The sequence below is a fragment of the Salvelinus alpinus genome, chromosome 10 (genome assembly GCF_045679555.1).
Source record: "Salvelinus alpinus chromosome 10, SLU_Salpinus.1, whole genome shotgun sequence".
NCBI classification, from domain to species: Eukaryota; Metazoa; Chordata; class Actinopteri; order Salmoniformes; family Salmonidae; genus Salvelinus; species Salvelinus alpinus.
In genome coordinates, this window is record NC_092095.1 from 64,612,686 (window position 1) to 64,634,226 (window position 21,541).

The 21,541-nt window shown below is 41.4% G+C and overlaps 1 protein-coding gene across 6 annotated transcripts; it reads left to right on the forward strand.

Annotated features, from left to right (window-relative positions):
* The first annotated feature begins 361 nt into the window (after positions 1-361).
* mlpha (melanophilin a) lies at positions 362-20,374 on the forward strand. 6 transcript variants are annotated; one of them, XM_071330442.1, is made up of 16 exons: positions 362-888; positions 1,361-1,507; positions 4,582-4,803; positions 10,009-10,121; positions 12,164-12,208; positions 12,413-12,474; positions 12,573-12,683; positions 12,785-12,905; positions 13,057-13,277; positions 14,690-14,776; positions 16,501-16,719; positions 18,181-18,357; positions 18,617-18,778; positions 19,030-19,083; positions 19,191-19,239; positions 19,335-20,374. In XM_071330442.1, the coding sequence occupies exons 2-16, from the start codon at positions 1,410-1,412 to the stop codon at positions 19,379-19,381; spliced, it is 1,788 nt and encodes a 595-aa protein (XP_071186543.1). In that variant the 5' UTR covers positions 362-888; positions 1,361-1,409; the 3' UTR covers positions 19,382-20,374. The 6 variants fall into 6 exon arrangements, with proteins under 6 accessions (XP_071186543.1, XP_071186545.1, XP_071186544.1 ...); XM_071330444.1 differs by having other exon boundaries at positions 13,081-13,277; XM_071330443.1 differs by having other exon boundaries at positions 12,788-12,905.
* Positions 20,375-21,541: the final 1,167 nt, after the last annotated feature.

Sequence of the window (21,541 nt, forward strand, 5' to 3'; positions counted from 1 at the left end):
TACAAGTTGTATATAAGATCTTACATCTGTATCCTGTCCTTTGACCACCACAATAAGTTGCCATCAAATACAGGGGAAAGGAAGCAAGTTTCCAGAAAGGAAGTCTTCCTGACTGGGTTAATGTGTCCTCTTCCCTCTGTGTGGACAGCCAGTGCTATCTTTATGCTGCTAAGGGCACCTTTCTCCAGCACACTGTCAACAATAGAGGCCTTCATGTTGTTGATGCTCTATTTAATGGTTGTAACTTATCACTGTTCAAAATAGCTTTTCACACCAAGAGTGCAGTGAGAGTGCAGTCACCAATGTGCAGTGAGAGGTACAAATAGGATTATGAGTGAGTGAAACTCATGCCGAGAAGTTTAGTGACTATGATAGCAACACAAGGTGTCAGTGGTCTGTATTGAAACAGGTAGAATAATGCAGACATTTAATTAAGTGATGAAGCTCGAGAAGTGTTTGGAGGATATATTGGCACGGGTGTTGTTAGGCTCGAGAGGAACTCTTCAGTGTCGTTATTCATTTTTCAGGAAAATATTTTGTTTTCTAATAGCTGTACTCGTATTTAACCTGTTGGGGAAAACATACTTACTGATATGATGTTATTTTGGTATCTTTTGGGGGCTACTGCCATCCGAGGCTCTTACATCAGTATTCTATGACTGAATTAAAACTTGCCGAAAATACAGGCCTGTTTTGACCTGTTACTTAGTTGTTAAAACTCCTTGGAGTTGGAGGAGGGGTGAGACGCTCGCTCATCCTCTCTCTTCTGTGAGACTCAGAGCATGTGATGAACAACCGACTTCTTCAGGCCATTCGCAAATGTGTTGCCTCAACTTCAGGGAATTAACAACTGACCTCACAGCTGTCTGCTCTGCGCTGGGCGTAAAGGTAATTCATCATATTAATATGCTAAATCAAAGAAGATCGTTTTTGTGATTTCATTTCCATGCAATGTATTTTTCTTTAGAAAAGTAAGTACAATAAAATGTATAAACATGAATTAGAAAATCTATTCAGAAGCTGCTTTTTAAATCAATCTGGTGATATATTCTGGTTGACTAGACTGACCGCTGGCTGCACTCACAGTAAAACAATGTTAAGATGAGTGGTCAGTCTAGTCAACCAGGCTAATCTGGTCCACCCTGTGGAGTAAGTGGACATTTAGTAGTGGTGTCAATGTATCCTTATGTTGTGTTGGCTTGGGTACATGGGTGATAAACCTTCAGGATTCTCACTCGTTTTGGTTACTTTACAGAAGCCATATTCTCACTAGTTTTGGTTACTTTACAGGGACCATATTCTCACTAGTTTTGGTTACTTTACAGGGACCATATTCTCACTAGTTTTGGTTACTTTACAGGGACCATCTCGGTGTTGCTGTAGAGTACTGGTTCATATTCTCCATAACCATGGACCTGACCGCACTTTCAGACGACGAGGCCAAGCACGTCTGGGAGGTCATACAGAGAGACTTCACCCTCAGGAAGATAGAAGAAGAGAGACTGGGGTCGGTCACTTTTCAATAAGGTTCAATATCATATTTCAGAGGTTTAGTGAGAAAATATTAAATTGAATCAATGTTGAAGGGTGGAAGGCTTGGATGCGTTTTTCAATAGCATATCTGACATAACAAACTCCTTGTCTGTATGTGACATATATAATCATGAAGTCTTACGCTGGCAGCATTTAGGACTCTACAACAATGGATACTTATTGTCTGTCTTTTATCTGAATGCCAACACTATAGATTCCATACGAGTCGATCACACTGAGGTCCCCAGCGATCTATATATTAGCCATATGTTTTCCACAGTGTGTGTGTGTGTGTGTTCAGGCTTCAGGAATGTAAGTGTGAAACAGGCCTGCTGTTGTGAGTCAGCTCATCACAGAGATCATGGCTAAGTCACAAGGCCCGTTCTGCCTGTACTGTGTCCCAGGGAAAACAAGTTGCCAGGAGGCCTATTCTCTCTGGGACACAAAGCCTCCTCTGTCTGTCTTCCTCATCTTGTCATACTCTTAAAGGAAAATAGACTTCCTGTCAGACATCACTTTATTTTATTCACAAACTGTCAGAAGGACATTGTGTAAAATGTTCTTGATAAATGATGTAATGTAGTCCCTGCTAAAACGGACCAAAACAGAACAGAATGGTACATTATAAGTGTGATTCTGCACGCATGATTCCACAGAGCCAGTCTTAAACGGATTTATTATAATCCATGGAGTTAACAGGGACTTAATGTTATCTTCTTAATGGTATATACTAATCTACTGTGTACTGATCTAATGTTATATACTAATCTACTGTATACTGATTTAATGTTCTATACTAATCTACTGTATACTGATTTAATGTTATATACTAATCTACTGTATACTGATCTAATGTTATATACTAATCTACTGTATACTGATTTAATGTTATATACCAATCTACTGTATACTGATTTAATGTTATATATGCTATCTAATGCTATCTACTGTATACTGATTTAATGCTATACACTAATCTACTGTATAATGATTTAATGTTATATACTAATCTACTGTGTACTGATCTAATGTTATATACTAATCTACTGTATACTGATCTAATGTTATATACTAATCTACTGTATACTGATTTAATGTTATATACCAATCTACTGTATACTGATTTAATGTTATATATGCTATCTAATGCTATCTACTGTATACTGATTTAATGCTATACACTAATCTACTGTATAATGATTTAATGTTATATACTAATCTACTGTATAATGATTTAATGATATATACTAATCTACTGTATAATGATTTAATGCTATATATGCTATCTAATGCTATCTACTGTATACTGATTTAATGTTATATACTAATCTACTGTATAATCATTTAATGCTATATACTAATCTACTGTATAATCATTTAATGTTATATACTAATCTACTGTATACTGATCTAATGTTATATACTAATCTACTGTGTACTGATCTAATGTTATATACTAATCTACTGTATACTGATCTAATGTTATATACTAATCTACTGTATACTGATTTAATGTTATATACCAATCTACTGTATACTGATTTAATGTTATATATGCTATCTAATGCTATCTACTGTATACTGATTTAATGCTATACACTAATCTACTGTATAATGATTTAATGTTATATACTAATCTACTGTATAATGATTTAATGATATATACTAATCTACTGTATAATGATTTAATGCTATATATGCTATCTAATGCTATCTACTGTATACTGATTTAATGTTATATACTAATCTACTGTATAATCATTTAATGCTATATACTAATCTACTGTATAATCATTTAATGTTATATACTAATCTACTGTATACTGATCTAATGTTATATACTAATCTACTGTATACTGATTTAATGTTATATACCAATCTACTGTATACTGATTTAATGTTATATATGCTATCTAATGCTATCTACTGTATATTGATTTAATGCTATACACTAATCTACTGTATAATGATTTAATGTTATATACTAATCTACTGTATAATGATTTAATGATATATACTAATCTACTGTATAATGATTTAATGCTATATATGCCATCTAATGCTATCTACTGTATACTGATTTAATGTTATATACTAATCTACTGTATAATCATTTAATGCTATATACTAATCTACTGTATAATCATTTAATGTTATATACTAATCTACTGTATAATCATTTAATGTTATACACAAATCTAGTGTATAACCATTTAATGTTATTTACTAATCTACTGTATAATGATTTAATGCTATATATGCTATCTACTGTATACTGATTTAATGTTCTATACTAATCTACTGAATACTGATTTAATGCTATACACTAATCTACTGTATAATGATTTAATGTTATACACTAATCTACTGTATAATGATTTAATGTTATATACTAATCAACTGTATAATGATTTAATGTTATAAACTAATCTACTGTATAATGATTTAATGCTATATATGCTATCTAATGCTATCTACTGTGTACTGATTTAGTGCTATACACTAATCTACTGTATAGTGATTTAATGTTAAATAACTAATCTACTGTATAATCATTTAATGTTATATACTAATCTACTGTATAATCATTTAATGTTATACACAAATCTAGTGTATAACCATTTAATGTTATTTACTAATCTACTGTATAATGATTTAATGCTATATATGCTATCACTGTATACTGATTTAATGTTCTATACTAATCTACTGAATACTGATTTAATGCTATACACTAATCTACTGTATAATGATTTAATGTTATACACTAATCTACTGTATAATGATTTAATGTTATATACTAATCAACTGTATAATGATTTAATGTTATATACTAATCTACTGTATAATTATTTCATGCTTTATACTAATCTACCGTATAATGATTTCACACTTCTCTATGGCCTCCCCTCCCCTCTTCTTCGCTCTTCTCTTCTCCTCCCCTCCTCTCCCCTCTTCTTCGCTCTTCTCCTCCTCCCCTCCCCTCTCTTTCTCTTTCTCTTCCTCTTCTTTCCCGTCCCTCCCCTCCTTTCGTCTCCTCTCCTCTAGGGACCTAAAGACTAAGATAGAGAAGGAGGACACTAAGATTGAGCTGCTGGGTACTCAGACCACCCTGGTAGACTCTCACTGTATCCGCTGTCTGCAGCCCTTCAAGTTCCTGGTCAACAGTAAGCGTCAGTGCATAGACTGTAAGATGTACACCTGCAAGGCATGCAGCCGCTACAACAAGAAGGATCACGGCTGGGTGTGCGACCCCTGTCGTATGACAAGGTGGGGGCCCGTGGGTGTCAAGGTCTCCTGAACACACAGCATAAAAGGAATCTCCTGAACACATAGTAATAAGATGGGTTTGGAAAAATTTGCAGTCGTGTTTGACTGACCAGGTCTTGAACCCAGATCGTCTGTATCATTATGAAGCTTCAGACAGTCAGAGAAGAGGGCCAACTCTTAGAAGGATAGTAATAATATATAGTTAGAGAAGAGGGCCAACTCTTAGAAGGATAGTAATAATATATAGTTAGAGAAGAGGGCCAACTCTTAGAAGGATAGTAATAATATATAGTTATAGTAGGGCCAACTCTTAGAAGGACAGTAATAATATATAGTTAGAGAAGAGGGCCAACTCGTAGAAGGATAGTAATAATATATAGTTATAGTAGGGCCAACTCTTAGAAGGATAGTAATAATATTTAGTTATAGTAGGGCCAACTCTTAGAAGGCTAGTAATAATATATAGTTAGAGAAGAGGGCCAACTCTTAGAAGGACAGTAATAATATAGAGTTAGAGAAGAGGGCCAACTCTTAGAAGGATAGTAATAATATATAGTTAGAGAAGAGGGCCAACTCTTAGAAGGATAGTAATAATATATAGTTAGAGAAGAGGGACAACTCTTAGAAGGATAGTAATAATATATAGTTAGAGAAGAGGGCCAACTCTTAGAAGGATAGTAATAATATATAGTTATAGTAGGGCCAACTCTTAGAAGGCTAGTAATAATATATAGTTATAGTAGGGCCAACTCTTAGAAGGCTAGTAATAATATATAGTTAGAGAAGAGGGCCAACTCTTAGAAGGCTAGTAATAATATATAGTTAGAGAAGAGGGCCAACTCTTAGAAGGATAGTAATAATATATAGTTAGAGAAGAGGGCCAACTCTTAGAAGGATAGTAATAATATATAGTTAGAGAAGAGGGCCAACTCTTAGAAGGATAGTAATAATATATAGTTATAGTAGGGCCAACTCTTAGAAGGATAGTAATAATATTTAGTTATAGTAGGGCCAACTCTTAGAAGGATAGTAATAATATATAGTTAGAGAAGAGGGCCAACTCTTAGAAGGATAGTAATAATATATAGTTATAGTAGGGCCAACTCTTAGAAGGCTAGTAATAATATATAGTTAGAGAAGAGGGCCAACTCTTAGAAGGATAGTAATAATATATAGTTAGAGAAGAGGGCCAACTCTTAGAAGGATAGTAATAATATATAGTTATAGTAGGGCCAACTCTTAGAAGGCTAGTAATAATATATAGTTATAGTAGGGCCAACTCTTAGAAGGATAGTAATAATATATAGTTAGAGAAGAGTGCCAACTCTTAGAAGGCTAGTAATAATATATAGTTATAGTAGGGCCAACTCTTAGAAGGCTAGTAATAATATATAGTTATAGTAGGGCCAACTCTTAGAAGGATAGTAATAATTGTGAGCGGACCAAGTAATTGGGCGTCACTAAAGCGGGAAGGTGGAACAAACGAGTCAGGAGTAGGTTTTCTTGATTGAACACAGTTCTCTATTGAGGGCATTTGGTCAACACAAACACTCCAACATGATCAATAAAAATCTCCCAAGGAAAAAAACATACATCTTCTTCTCCAGATCCAACAGGAACACAATACGATTATCTTTAAACTACAACAAAAGTCACGGGCTTGTCACCGTCTTAGTGGTTCTTCATGGATAGCTCCTCTGTCTCGGTGGCCATCTTCCAGAGATAGTATTTTTCCACTCCCTGCTGGTTCCACACTCTCTCTTATAGGAGAAGGAGAATATCTCATTAGTACCGTCAGCTGTGCTTAATTGCCTCTGGTTACCTTGTCTCCCATGCCTTGTTGGGCTACTATCCGTGAGCCCAGCCTGCCCTCTGGTGGTCCTTCCACATACCTTCCCCCTCAGGACCGAACCGGAGGGTCGGGCGCCAGACGCACCGTCTTGGTCTCGTCGGGACAGCGCGTCTGCATTCCCGTTCCTCGATCCGGCCGCGTGGATGACATGGAAAGAGAACGGTTGTAAAGACAAAAACCATCTGGCTATTCTGTTGTTATTGTTTCTCTTACCAGCCATCCACGTGAGGGGCGCATGGTCCGTAACTAATGCAAACCTCCGACCCAGTAGGTAGTACCGGAGAAAATCGAGGACCCACTTAATGGCTAAGGCTTCTTTCTCTACGGTAGCATATCTCTGTTCCCGATCGCTGAGCTTCCTACTTATGAAGAGAATCGGCTTCTCTGCTTCACCTTTACCCTGAGCTAGTACGGCCCCGAGCCCCGTATCCGAGGCGTCGACCTGCACAATGAACTCTTGTGAGAAGTCCGGAGCCTGTAGGACGGGATCAGAACACAGGCCAACTTTTAGCAATTGAAAGGCCTCTTCCGTCTCGTCTTTCCACTCTACCTGGTTTGGCAAGTTTTTATTGATGAGGTTTGTGAGGGGGTTGGCAATGGTTGCATATCCCGGGATAAAACGGCGATAATATCCCGTTATCCTTAAGAAGGCCCGAACGTCCCGCTTGGTCCGGGGTCGAGGCCAGTCCCGAATTGCCCTGGTCTTCTCTGCCTGTGGGCGTATTTTCCCATTCCCCACGGTGTACCCCAGGTATTCCGCTTCGGACAGGCCCAGGCAGCATTTATTTGGATTAGGTCAACCCTGTGACTTCCAAACTCACGAGCACCGCCCGTAATCGCAGGAGGTGAGAACGGTTGTAAAGATAAGAGATAGTATTTTTCCACTCCCTGCTGGTTCCATACTCTCTCTTATAGGGGAAGGAGAATATCTCATTAGTACCATCAGCTGTGCTTAATTGCCTCTGGTTACCTTGTCTCCCATGCCTTGTTGGGCTACTATCCGTCAGCCCAGCCTGCCCTCTGGTGGTCCTTCCACATAATATATAGTTAGAGAAGAGGGCCAACTCTTAGAAGGATAGTAATAATATATAGTTAGAGAAGAGGGCCAACTCTTAGAAGGATAGTAATAATATATAGTTAGAGAAGAGGGCCAACTCTTAGAAGGATAGTAATAATATATAGTTAGAGAAGAGGGCCAACTCGTAGAAGGATAGTAATAATATATAGTTATAGTAGGGCCAACTCTTAGAAGGATAGTAATAATATATAGTTAGAGAAGAGGGCCAACTCGTAGAAGGATAGTAATAATATATAGTTATAGTAGGGCCAACTCTTAGAAGGATAGTAATAATATATAGTTATAGTAGGGCCAACTCTTAGAAGGATAGTAATAATATATAGTTATAGTAGGGCCAACTCTTAGAAGGATAGTAATAATATATAGTTAGAGAAGAGGGACAACTCTTAGAAGGATAGTAATAATATATAGTTAGAGAAGAGGGCCAACTCGTAGAAGGATAGTAATAATATATAGTTATAGTAGGGCCAACTCTTAGAAGGCTAGTAATAATATATAGTTAGAGAAGAGGGCCAACTCTTAGAAGGATAGTAATAATATATAGTTATAGTAGGGCCAACTCTTAGAAGGATAGTAATAATATATAGTTAGAGAAGAGGGCCAACTCTTAGAAGGCTAGTAATAATATATAGTTATAGTAGGGCCAACTCTTAGAAGGCTAGTAATAATATATAGTTAGAGAAGAGGGCCAACTCTTAGAAGGCTAGTAATAATATATAGTTAGAGAAGAGGGCCAACTCTTAGAAGGCTAGTAATAATATATAGTTATAGTAGGGCCAACTCTTAGAAGGCTAGTAATAATATATAGTTATAGTAGGGCCAACTCTTAGAAGGATAGTAATAATATATAGTTAGAGAAGAGGGCCAACTCTTAGAAGGATAGTAATAATATATAGTTATAGTAGGGCCAACTCGTAGAAGGATAGAAATAATATATAGTTATAGTAGGGCCAACTCTTAGAAGGCTAGTAATAATATATAGTTATAGTAGGGCCAACTCTTAGAAGGATAGTAATAATATATAGTTAGAGAAGAGGGACAACTCTTAGAAGGATAGTAATAATATATAGTTAGAGAAGAGGGCCAACTCTTAGAAGGATAGTAATAATATATAGTTATAGTAGGGCCAACTCGTAGAAGGATAGAAATAATATATAGTTATAGTAGGGCCAACTCTTAGAAGGATAGTAATAATATATAGTTAGAGAAGAGGGACAACTCTTAGAAGGATAGTAATAATATATAGTTATAGTAGGGCCAACTCTTAGAAGGCTGGTAATAATAAATAGTTATAGTAGGGCCAACTCTTAGAAGGATGGTAATAATATATAGTTAGAGAAGAGGGTCAAGAGTCCTGTTCAGGTGACATGGTCAGGAAACTATTCTAGCTCTATGGGGTTCATATTGAGACTGGAGTGACTCTCCTAGCTCTATGGGGTTCATATCGAGACTGGAGTGACTCTCCTAGCTCTATGGGGTTCATATTGAGACTGGAGTGACTCTCCTAGCTCTGTGGGGTTCATATTGAGACTGGAGTGACTCTCCTAGCTCTATGGGGTTCATATTGAGACTTGAGTGACTCTCCTAGCTCTATGGGGTTCATATTGAGACTGGAGTGACTCTCCTAGCTCTGTGGGGTTCATATTGAGACTGGAGTGACTCTCCTAGCTCTATGGGGTTCATATTGAGACTGGAGTGACTCTCCTAGCTCTATGGGGTTCATATTGAGACTGGAGTGACTCTCCAAGCTCTGTGGGGTTCATATTGAGACTGGAGTGACTCTCCTAGCTCTATGGGGTTCATATTGAGACTGAGTGAATCTCCTGGCTCTATGGGGTTCATATTGAGACTGAGTGAATCTCCTGGCTCAATGGGGTTCATATTGAGACTGGAGTGACTCTCCTAGCTCTATGGGGTTCATGTTGAGACTGGAGTGACTCTCCTAGCTCTGTGGGGTTCATATTGAGACTGGAGTGACTCTCCTAGCTCTATGGGGTTCATATTGAGACTGGAGTGACTCTCCTAGCTCTGTGGGGTTCATATTGAGACTGGAGTGACTCTCCTAGCTCTATGGGGTTCATATTGAGACTGGAGTGACTCTCCTAGCTCTATGGGGTTCATATTGAGACTGGAGTGACTCTCCTAGCTCTATGGGGTTCATATTGAGACTGAAGTGACTCTCCTAGCTCTATGGGGTTCATATTGAGACTGGAGTGACTCTCCTAGCTCTATGGGGTTCATATTGAGACTGAAGTGACTTGTGTATACCTTGCAGGGTCCTGAAAATTGGAACAGTGGGATGGTACCATGACAACGTGCGCACCCGTTTCAAGCGCTTCGGCAGCGCCAAGGTGATGAAGTCTCTTTACAAGCGACTCAACGGAGAGGGTGGGTTTTATGTTTGATTATTGATTCATTGTGCATACTTCTAAATGTAATCACATGTTACAGTTGTGGTTGTTGTTGAGACGTGTCCAAGTGGCACATTTTGGTCACCAAATGATCAGGAGTGTGACACATGGCTGGCTGTAATGAAGAGTCACATGGTAGGGCCTGTACTTGACATCGGGGTGACATGCCCATGCTATGATGACAAATGGTCACCGCTGGTGGGAGGAGCTATAGGAGGACGGGCTCATTGTAAACGGAATGGTATCAAACACATCAAACATATGGAAACCACCTGTTTGACTCCGTTCCATTGATTCCATTCCAGCCATTACAATGAGCCTGTCCTCCTATAGCTCCTGCCACCAGCCTCCACTAATGCTCACATGTAGCGTTCTAGAACTGTGAACAGTGTTCTAGAACTGAGTGGCTGTTGTCTGTTCTGTATTCTAACAGTCCTCTTGAGCCACACCTCAAAAGTTTGGACACACCTACTCATTCAAGGGTTTTTCACTATTTTCTACATTGTAGAATAGTGAAGACATCAAAACTTTGAAATAATCTGGAATCATGTAGTAACCAAAAAAGTGTTAAACAAATCAAAATATATTTTAGATTCTTGCCTTGATGACAGCTTTGCACACTCTTGGCATTCTCTCAACCAGCTTCACCTGGAATGCTTTTCCAACAGTCTTGAAGGAGTTCCCACATATGCTGAGCACTTGTTGGCTGCTTTTCCTTCACTCTGAGGTCCAACTCATCCCAAACCATTTAAATTTGGTTGAGGTCAGGTGATTGTGGAGACCAGGTTATCTGATGCAGCACTCCATCACTCTCTTTCTTGGTCAAATAGCCCTTACACAGCCTGGAGGTGTTTTGGGTCATTGTCCTGTTTAAAAACAAATAATAGTCCCACTAAGGGCAAACCAGATGGGATGGCGTATTGCTGCAGAATGCTGTGGTAGCCATGCTGGTTAAGTGTGCCTTGAATTCTAAATAAATCCCTGACAGTGTCATCAGCAAAGCACCCCCACGCCATCACACCTCCTCCATTCTTCACGGTGGAAACTACACATGCGGAGATCATCCATACACCTACTCTGCGTCTCACAAAGACACTAAGATTGGAACCAAAAATCTCGAATTTGGACTCATCAGACCAAAGGACAGAATTCCACCGGTCTAATGTTCATTGCTCGTGTTTCTTGGCCCAAGCAAGTCTCTTCTTCTTATCGTTTAGTAGTGGTTTCTTTGCAGCAATTCGACCATGATGGCCTGATTCACACAGTCTCGTCTGTACAGTGGATGTTGAGATGTGTCTGTTACTTGAAATCTGTGAAGCATTTATTTGGGTTGAAATTTCTGAGGCTGGTAACTCTTATGAACTTTGCAACTCTTATGAACTCTGCAGCAAAGGTAACTCTGGGTCTTCCTTTCCTGTGGCGGTCCTCATGAGAGCCAGTTTCATCATAGTGCTTAATGGTTTTTGCGACTGCACTTGAAGAAACTTTAAAAGTTCTTGAAATTTTCCGGATTGACTGACCTTCATGTCCTAAAGTAATGATGTCCTGTCATTTCTCTTTGCTTATTTAAGCTGTGTTTCCATAATATGGACTTGGTCTTTTACCAAATAGGGCTATCTTCTGTATACCACCCCTACCTTGTCACAACACAACTGATTGGCTCAAACGCATTAGGAAGGAAAGGAATTCCACAAATTAACTTTTAACAAGGAACTGTTAATTGAAATGCATTCCAGGTGACTACCTCATGAATGAAGCTGGTTGAGAGAATGCCAAGCATGTGCAAAGCTGTCATCAAGGCAAAGGGTGGCTACTTTGAAGAATCTCAAAAAATATAATATATTTTGATTTGTGGTTACTACATGATTCCATATGTGTTATTTAATAGTTTTGATGTCTTCACTATTATTCTACAATGTAGAAAATAGTAAAATAAAGAAAAATCTTGGAATGAGTAGGTGACTGGTACTGTCTATATAATTATAAGTAACAGAATATCACTTCTCTCTGTCTTCACAGGCGCCCGTCGTGACAGTGACACACAAAGCATGCCCGATTTCCGCAGTAAGTAGAATAGATGAAGGCAATGGGGGAAAATATATAAATATTTCAACATACATGAAAACTGCTTAACCCCGTGGTACTTTTGCATATCATAGCGGAGTTGACAACACCAGCATAAGCACTATGATATGCAAATGTAACACGGGGTTACACAATTTGAGAAGAAAAAAAAGTCACCCCTTCTTCTCCCTCTCTCCCCTGTAGATGATAGGTACAATGGTCATGATGAGGACTATGCAGAAGCAGAAGCTCAGCGATACAAAATGGTAAACCGTTTCTCCTCTCAATATCGTTCTCGAGAACCTGGATATCATATCCCAGACTCACTACTTCTCTTTATGTCTCCATCCTGTTGTTTTGTCAGATGCGAAAGAACAAGCGCCTGCTCTCTGTTCATCCCATGGACTTGGATGTGGATATAGAAGAGTATTTTCCACCCCACTCTCGCACTCACTCTCGTCGACAATCCTACCAGGTAGACGGACAAAACTCTCCTGGTTTCTACTAGCCAAAAGTGGTGCATTGTGGGAATAGGGGGTTATTTGAGATTGTGACGGTTATGTCACCTCTGTACAGCAGATCCAGGAGGAGCGAAGCGGTGGTCACCGGGGTGACACGGAGTACATGGACTCCATGCAGCAACAACAACACCGCATGAACCGTAGGAAGAGCCTGGATAGGTACAACATGCGCCCTGGTAAGCAACAAGCACACACACTCCCACACACACTCCCACACACACTCCCACACACAGACATTCAATCAGAGCTGGTTAGTTTGCAATGTAATGGCATTACAATACTACAACAACAGTAATCACATGCCAAACTGACATTTTCTAATATAAGCTGAGCTAAAGCGATGGTCCTCAGATGATGGGCAGTATGGGATGGTGCGTGCCCGCTCCCTGTCCAAGATCAGCTCCTCTATGAACCGCCAGCACTATGTGGACACGTCAGAAGAGGAGGAGGGAGGGCGCAACACCATGTACCAGACCCCCTATCGCCGACGCCCTTCCTACAGCCGAGTTGGCTCTCACGAGAACCTGCAGGTCCCAACACAGCCACCGGTAGGGTGTGTGTTTCTGTGTGTTTGTAAGAAAGAGAGAGTGAAATAGAGCTGAAACAGAGATGAGACAGATGACGTCTCTCTACACTATTAAACTACCCTGACATGAGACAGATGTATTGTATTGGTCTCACCTCCCTCCTTTCCTGTCATTTTGAATTGGTCTCACCTCACTTGGTCTCATCTCACTCCTCTCCTGTCATTTTGTATTGGTCTCACCTCACTTGGTCTCACCTCACTCCTCTCCTGTCATTTTGAATTGGTCTCACCTCACTCCTCTCCTGTCATTTTGAATTGGTCTCACCTCACTTGGTCTCACCTCACTCCTCTCCTGTCATTTTGAATTGGTCTCACCTCACTTGGTCTCACCTCCCTCCTTTCCTGTCATTTTGAATTGGTCTCACCTCACTCCTCTCCTGTCATTTTGAATTGGTCTCACCTCACTCCTCTCCTGTCATTTTGAATTGGTCTCACCTCACTTGGTCTCACCTCACTCCTCTCCTGTCATTTTGAATTGGTCTCACCTCACTTGGTCTCACCTCACTCCTCTCCTGTCATTTTGAATTGGTCTCACCTCACTTGGTCTCACCTCACTCCTCTCCTGTCATTTTGTATTGGTCTCACCTCACTTGGTCTCACCTCCCTCCTTTCCTGTCATTTTGAATTGGTCTCACCTCACTCCTCTCCTGTCATTTTGTATTGGTCTCACCTCACTTGGTCTCACCTCACTCCTCTCCTGTCATTTTGAATTGGTCTCACCTCACTTGGTCTCACCTCACTCCTCTCCTGTCATTTTGAATTGGTCTCACCTCACACAGCCCCTGTCATTTTGTATTGGTCTCACCTCACTTGGTCTCACCTCACTTGGTCTCACCTCACTCCTCTCCTGTCATTATGTATTGGTCTCACCTCACTTGGTCTCACCTCACTCCTTTCCTGTCATTTTGAATTGGTCTCACCTCACTTGGTCTCCCCTCATTCCTCTCCTGTCATTTTGTATTGGTCTCACCTCACTTGGTCTCACCTCACTTGGTCTCCCCTCATTCCTCTCCTGTCATTTTGAATTGGTCTCACCTCACTTGGTCTCCCCTCATTCCTCTCCTGTCATTTTGTATTGGTCTCACCTCACTTGGTCTCACCTCACTCCTCTCCTGTCATTATATATTGGTCTCACCTCACTTGGTCTCACCTCACTTGGTCTCCCCTCATTCCTCTCCTGTCATTTTGAATTGGTCTCACCTCACTTGGTCTCCCCTCATTCCTCTCCTGTCATTTTGTATTGGTCTCACCTCACTTGGTCTCACCTTACTCCTCTCCTGTCATTTTGAATTGGTCTCACCTCACTTGGTCTCATCTCACTTGGTCTCACCTCACTTGGTCTCACCTCACTCCTCTCCTGTCATTGTGATACAGGTCAATGCGCTAAACAAGCGCATGTCAGCCATAGAGAGTCTCCTGAACCGGCTGGAGTCCAAGATGACTCTACCCCCCGACGATGAGGTAAGAAAGGGTTAAAAACCTTACTACTGCTGTCCTAACAGAGCTCCTAAAAGAGCTTCGTATTGCTCTCCTAACATAGCTCCTAACAGAGATTCTTACCGCTCTCCTAACAGAGCTCCTAACAGACCTTCCTACTGCTCTCCTAACATAGCTTCCTACTGCTCTCCTAACAGAGCTCCTAGCAGAGCCTCCTACTGCTCTCCTAACAGAGCTTCCTACTAGTCTCCTAACAGAGCTTCCTACTGCTCTCCTAACAGAGCTTCCTACTAGTCTCCTAACAGAGCTTCCTACTGATCTCCTAACAGAGCGTCCTACTGCTCTCCTAACAGAGCGTCCTACTGCTCTCCTAACAGAGCTTCCTACTGCTCTCCTAACAGAGCTTCCTACTGCTCTCCTAACAGAGCTTCCTACTGATCTCCTAACAGAGCTTCCTACTGATCTCCTAACAGAGCTTCCTACAGCTCTCCTAACAGAGCGTCCTACTGCTCTCCTAACAGACCTTCCTACTGCTCTCCTAACAGAGCTCCTAACAGAGTTTCCTACTGCTCTCCTAACAGAGCTTCCTACTGCTCTCCTAACAGAGCTTCCTACTGCTCTCCTAACAGAGCTTCCTACTGTTCTCCTAACAGAGCTTCCTACTGCTCTCCTAACAGAGCTTCCTACTGCTCTCCTAACAGAGCTTCCTACTGCTCTCCTAACAGAGCTTCCTACTGCTCTCCTAACAGAGCTTCCTACTGCTCTCCTAACAGAGCTTCCTACTGCTCTCCTAACAGAGCTTCCTACTGCTCTCCTAACAGAGCTTCCTACTGCTCTCCTAACAGAGCTTCCTACTGCTCTCCTAACAGAGCTTCCTACTGCTCTCCTAACAGAGCTTCCTACTGCTCTCCTAACAGAGCTTCTTACTGCTCTCCTAACAGAGCTTCCTACTGTTCTCCTAACAGAGCTTCCTACTTATCTCCTAACAGAGCGTCCTACTGCTCTCCTAACAGAGCTTCCTACTGATCTCCTAACAGACCGTCCTACTGATCTCCTAACAGAGCTTCCTACTGCTCTCCTAACAGAGCTTCCTACTGCTCTCCTAACAGAGCTTCCTACTGATCTCCTAACAGACCTTCCTACTGCTCTCCTAACAGAGCTTCCTACTGCTCTCCTAACAGAGCTTCCTACTGATCTCCTAACATAACTTCCTACAGAGCTCCTAACAGAGCTTCCTACTGATCTCCTAAAATAGCTTCCTACAGATCTCCTAACAGAGCTTCATACTGTTTTCCTAACAGAGCTCCTAACAGAGCTTCATACTGTTCTCCTAACAGAGCTTCCTACTGATCTCCTAACAGAGCTTCCTACAGCTCTCCTAACAGAGCTTCCTACAGCTCTCCTAACAGAGCTTTATCTTTCTTGGAATAATCATATTAGAGAGAATCACAGGGGTTCATCAAAGGGTAACTTGTTAGCTAACTCTGGCCTTAACCTGTTGTTGCCCACCTTGAGTTGGGCTCATTTTCATTACAACTCCTCCTTGTTGAATTTCTCCATAAGACATAAGCCATTCAACTCCTAAACATTCAAGTCTTAAACTGACAGGAATCTAGATGGAACTGACCCCAACCCTGTTTCTGTCCACCTGGAATAAAGTCAGGAAACGGCCCAGAACAGAGTCCACTGGAGATGCACTGTTGAGGCTCCAGGTTCCACTAGTAAGTCAATCCTGTTTCTATCCACAGGCGACGTCCCCGACCGCTGCACAGATAGAGGAGGAGAAGCTGAGGAGGAAGCTCAGCGAGCTGGCGGGGAACATCAGTGTTCCCTCCTCCGACGAGGAAGCAGGAGGGGGGAAGAAGACCCCTTTATTAAAGAGGGCCGCTGTGAAGAGTAACCTCCCAGTCCTCCCCCTGGAGCCCCTCAGCTCCTCCAGCGATGAGGGGCCCACTGAGGCTCAGCAGGTGAGTTTTGGGGGTCCTGTTACCCTGTTACATCTCAGACACACACCAAAAAGCTGTAGCGGAGGTGATAGGATCCAACCAATGATGTGTATAAACCCTGGATTGCGGATGCTATGTTATGGCCAATGAGAGGCTTTGAAGCCACCTGCCGCCATATTGGTACTCTTCAATAGGAGAACTACATAGGAGAACTCTTCCATAGGAGAACTCTTCCATAGGAATTAATGGAATTCTACAGTATTTCAATAACATGTTTCAGGGACAAAAGAACATGTATTTATGTATTTCTTTGTTGTAGTGGGGACAGTATCATTAGTACAACAACAACAACAAATATTTTAAGGAATATATTTTGTATTTTTATGTTCAGTTCACATAATATATATGTGTTTTTGTTTTTGTTGTATTTTTTACCCCTTTTTCTTCCCAATTGGTGGTTAGTCTTGTCCCATCGTTTCAACTCCCCTACGTGTCTAATTGGTAGTTAGTCTGGTCCCATTGTTGCAACTCCCCTACGGATTTGAGAGAGGCGAAGGTGGAGAGACATGCGTCCTCCGAAACACGACCCTGCCAAGCCGCACTGCTTCTTGACACACTGCTCGCTTAACCCGGAAACCAGCCACACCAATGTGTCAGAGGAAACACCGTACAACTGGTGACACGAGTCAGCATGCATGTGCCCGGCCCGCCACAAGGAGTCACTAGAATGCAATGGGACAATGACATCCCGGTCGGCCAAACCCTCCCCTAACTCGGACAACGCTGAGCCAATTGTGCGCCGCCTCATGGGTCTCCCGGTCACGGCCGGCTGCGACACAGCCTAGGATTGATCCCGGGTCTGTAGTGACGCCTCCAGCATTGTGATGCAGTTCCTTAGACAGCTGCGCCACTCGGGAGGCCCCACATAATGTCATTTAAACTTATGCATGAAAGTGTCTGTAATAGAATATACTTGTCAAAAGCCAATGTAGACATTAATAAGCGCAGGGGGAGTACCAAAATGGCTGTACGGTGGCTTCAAAACAACACCCCCTGTCAGTCATCTAGGGTTTACATCATTGGATCCAACCAGGGACCTCTCGCAAGCAGAGTTAACATCTTAAAACAATCCTTAACACTCTTTCTAGCACTAACACTCACACTTGTCTTTTCTCACTCGCACTTTGCTGATAGCTGCTTTGCTGAGGAAAAGTTGGACTTACTATGACTGTGATATGTGGTTGCACCAATTGTCAGTCCCTCTGGATAAGAGTCTCTGCTAAATGACCGCAATGTCAATGTAAATGTCTTCACCATTAGACCACGACCAAATCCTTGTGGTCTCAGGGTGACATTTGGGCTAGCAAGTCTCAGGCAGGGCTACCTGATCACGAAAGTGGGATTCCAAATCACCTTCTTTACGTGTAGGAGACGTAGGTCATTTCCCACCGGCTAATTTCTGTTCCCTTACATGGCTTTCAGAGATCCACCGCGGCGGCCCTCTGTGACATCACCAAAGAGTTTCTAAGAACCATTAATGCCGCTGAAAGCGCAATGAACGAGTACTTCCCCTCAATAACGTCTAATGACAGCCCCATGATAATTGACGTGGCTGACGTAAGGAAAGCAGCTGAGTCTTACAGAGAACTTGAGGAAAATGTAAGCTTAAAAATCACACTCCTCTTTTCCTCCCAAGCAATCATAATCCAATCAAAATAGCTGTGTGAAGTGTAGGTCTGGAGCTAAGCCTGCCTTTTGTTTAAAGCATGCGAAGAGACGTCTTGTGTTGTCTTAAAGCAGAGATTCGCTTTGTATTCCAAGCAGTCTAGTCTGGAAACTGTTAGCTTGCTAATGGTGTTTGGTTAGCAGCTCATCTGTAAGGGTGCATTTGTGGTGGTTGTCCTGTGCCCTGTTCCAGGTGTACATGACCTCAGGGAAGTCTTTTGACCTGGAGAAGAAGCTGAGGCATCTGGAGCAGAGTGCCAAGAACCGCTTCGGAGGGGCCACAGACTCGGAGCTCTCTGACCTGGAGGACGTGGTGGCCCTGACTGCACATCGGGTCCAGAGCACTGAAAGTGAGGTAGGTGACGAGGCTCTACTGCGGGTTCTACTGAGCCGGCTTTCTACTCAACAGGGATGTGCTGTACGGACTGAAAAGCACACCGCCAACTGTAGCTTTCCAAGAAACATTGTAGCCTACAGGGATGCATGAAGAAAGAACAATAAAACACTGGAGCTCATTTAGTTGACATATCTATTATTTACAGATAACTTGGTTTTCTTCAGAGGGGGTATAATTTGTACTTTGTCTTTTCATTCCTTCTCTCTTAGGTGTCTGATTTGGAGAACAAGTTGGCTGCTCTAAGTGCCTCAGGGAAGAAAAAGGTGATTATGTTGTGCAATTCACTAATTCTCTTCAGACCCTATTGGACTTGCTTCGATGCTTATTGTTGTCGCATTCTGTTGTCTAAAACAACTATTCTATCTGACAGATATCAGGTTCGCAGAACAGGAAAAGGTTTAACCAAGACTTCCCCACAAGTAAGGCCCAAAGCATATTGTGATGCCCCTAATATGTGGTCTTTCAGTCCTGACCAACTGTTGTTATAACCTTCTTCTCTTGTTTCCACCATCAGAACCCAGCAACGGCTCAGGATCCCAAAGGAAATACAATCACATGTAAAGGACTGTATGACGAATAAGCCCAATGATACTGTATGTATTATCTTAGTGACTGAAATATACCTTAAACCGTATCTGTCACTGATCCACTGTGTATCTGATGTCACTCTCATAACCACATTGTTACAGTATGTTAATGGTATATCCACACCCACAATGCACAGCAGTTATGTGCTGTAAAAGCAGGCTACACCATAGCTATGTTCAATGCAACCCTGGTTTACTGCCTGAGAATCATACGCATTCTGAAGGATCCTCTCAGTCTCAATGTATCTGATGGATATCATAAGGTGAATGCACCAATTTGTAAGTCGCTCTGGATAAGAGCGTCTGCTAAATGACTTAAATGTAAATGTAAATGTAATGTCTAAACTCATGAGAGGGTCCGATGTGATTGGTTAAAAGGGCAATTTGTGGGAAAAAATATCAGAATTGGGCTTCCTGCTGCAAAACAGTCTAAGTTTCCTGATTTAAAAAATGAATCTGTGCCATATAGGCCAAACGTGACTTTCTGTGTTAAAATGGAGTTTGATTAGTGAACACTGGTAAAGTGGTAGTTACTGTACACTATCATGACCTCGTCTAATAATGACATTTTGGGTTCCATGGGATTCTGAGAAACAAGCACCACGACTTACTATCTTACATCACCAACTGTGTTAAATTCAAATAACAGAGTAACATAATGTCTTAGTAAATATCTTTCTGAAAAAGAACAGTGAAATGATGCCTTGACACTGACCAGACAAATATTATATGAAATAACAAGTTATCTAGTCTGGATAATGATCTTTGTTTTCTCTCAATTCATATAAAAAAAGATGTTTGAAACCATTTTCAAGACAATTATAAATATTGCAGTAGGATGAATATATATATATATATATATATATATATATATATATATATATATATATATACTGTATCATTTGAAAAGCTGCAGTGTGTTATGCTGTCACTGGGCTTCTGCATCTAATAAATTGTATCACATCAACTGTTGAGTGTTTGAGTGTTTCTATTCTGAGAGGATCTTAACATACACTACAGGTAAGAAGGCCCGCTCTGCCCAACCCATATTGGTATAGTGATTGCAGGCAGATTGCAAGCAGATTGCTGCCACCTAGTGACACAGCGTTTTCACATTCATATTATTTAACATTATTGCTTAGCCAATCATGGTAGTTTTGAGATCCTGTTAGCGTAGCATTCTCGATCGTCGATGAGGAAAAAACATTGTCTTCAACATACTGTGGCAAAGCATTGCCAAGGATTTTCATTGATGTTCAACCACGTCCATTTTTAAGATGTAAATTGTTATTCTGGTGAACGAGCGCACTTGACATAATGATCACAGGGTATTGCAATAATTACAAATATAAATTGTAGCACTTTTTAAACAAACACGTGTACTTTTAAGATTCCGATTAGACTGTAATAACATATCAATGACACTAAAAACATAAATTAAACTGTAATACCATATCAATGCACTCCACACTGCCCTTCCCCACCTGGACAAAAGGAACACCTATGTGAGAATGCTATTCATTGACTACAGCTCAGCGTTCAACACCATAGTGCCCTCAAAGCTCATCACTAAGCTAAGGACCCTGGGACTAAACACCTCCCTCTGCAACTGGATCCTGGACTTCCTGACGGGCTGCCCCCAGGTGGTAAGGGTAGGAAACAACACATTCACCACGCTGATCCTCAACACGGGGGCCCCTCAGGGGTGCGTGCTCAGTCCCCTCCTGTACTCCCTGTTCACTCATGACTGCACGGCCAGGCACGACTCCAACACCATCATTACGTTTGTTGATGACACAGCAGTGGTAGGCCTGATCACGGACAACGATGAGACAACCTATATGGAGGAGGTCAGAGACCTGACCGTGTGGTGCAAGGACAACAACCTCTCCCTCAACGTGATCAAGACAAAGGAGATGATTGTGGACTACAGGAAAAGGAGGACCAAGCACGCCCCCATTTTCATCGACGGGCTGTAGTGGAGCAGGTTGAAAGCTTCAAGTTCCTTGGCGTCCACATCACCCACAAACTAACATGGTCCAAGCACACCAAGACAGTCGTAAAGAGGGTACGACAAAACATATTCCCCCTCAGGAGACTGAAAAGATTTGGCATGGGTCCTCAGATCCTCAAA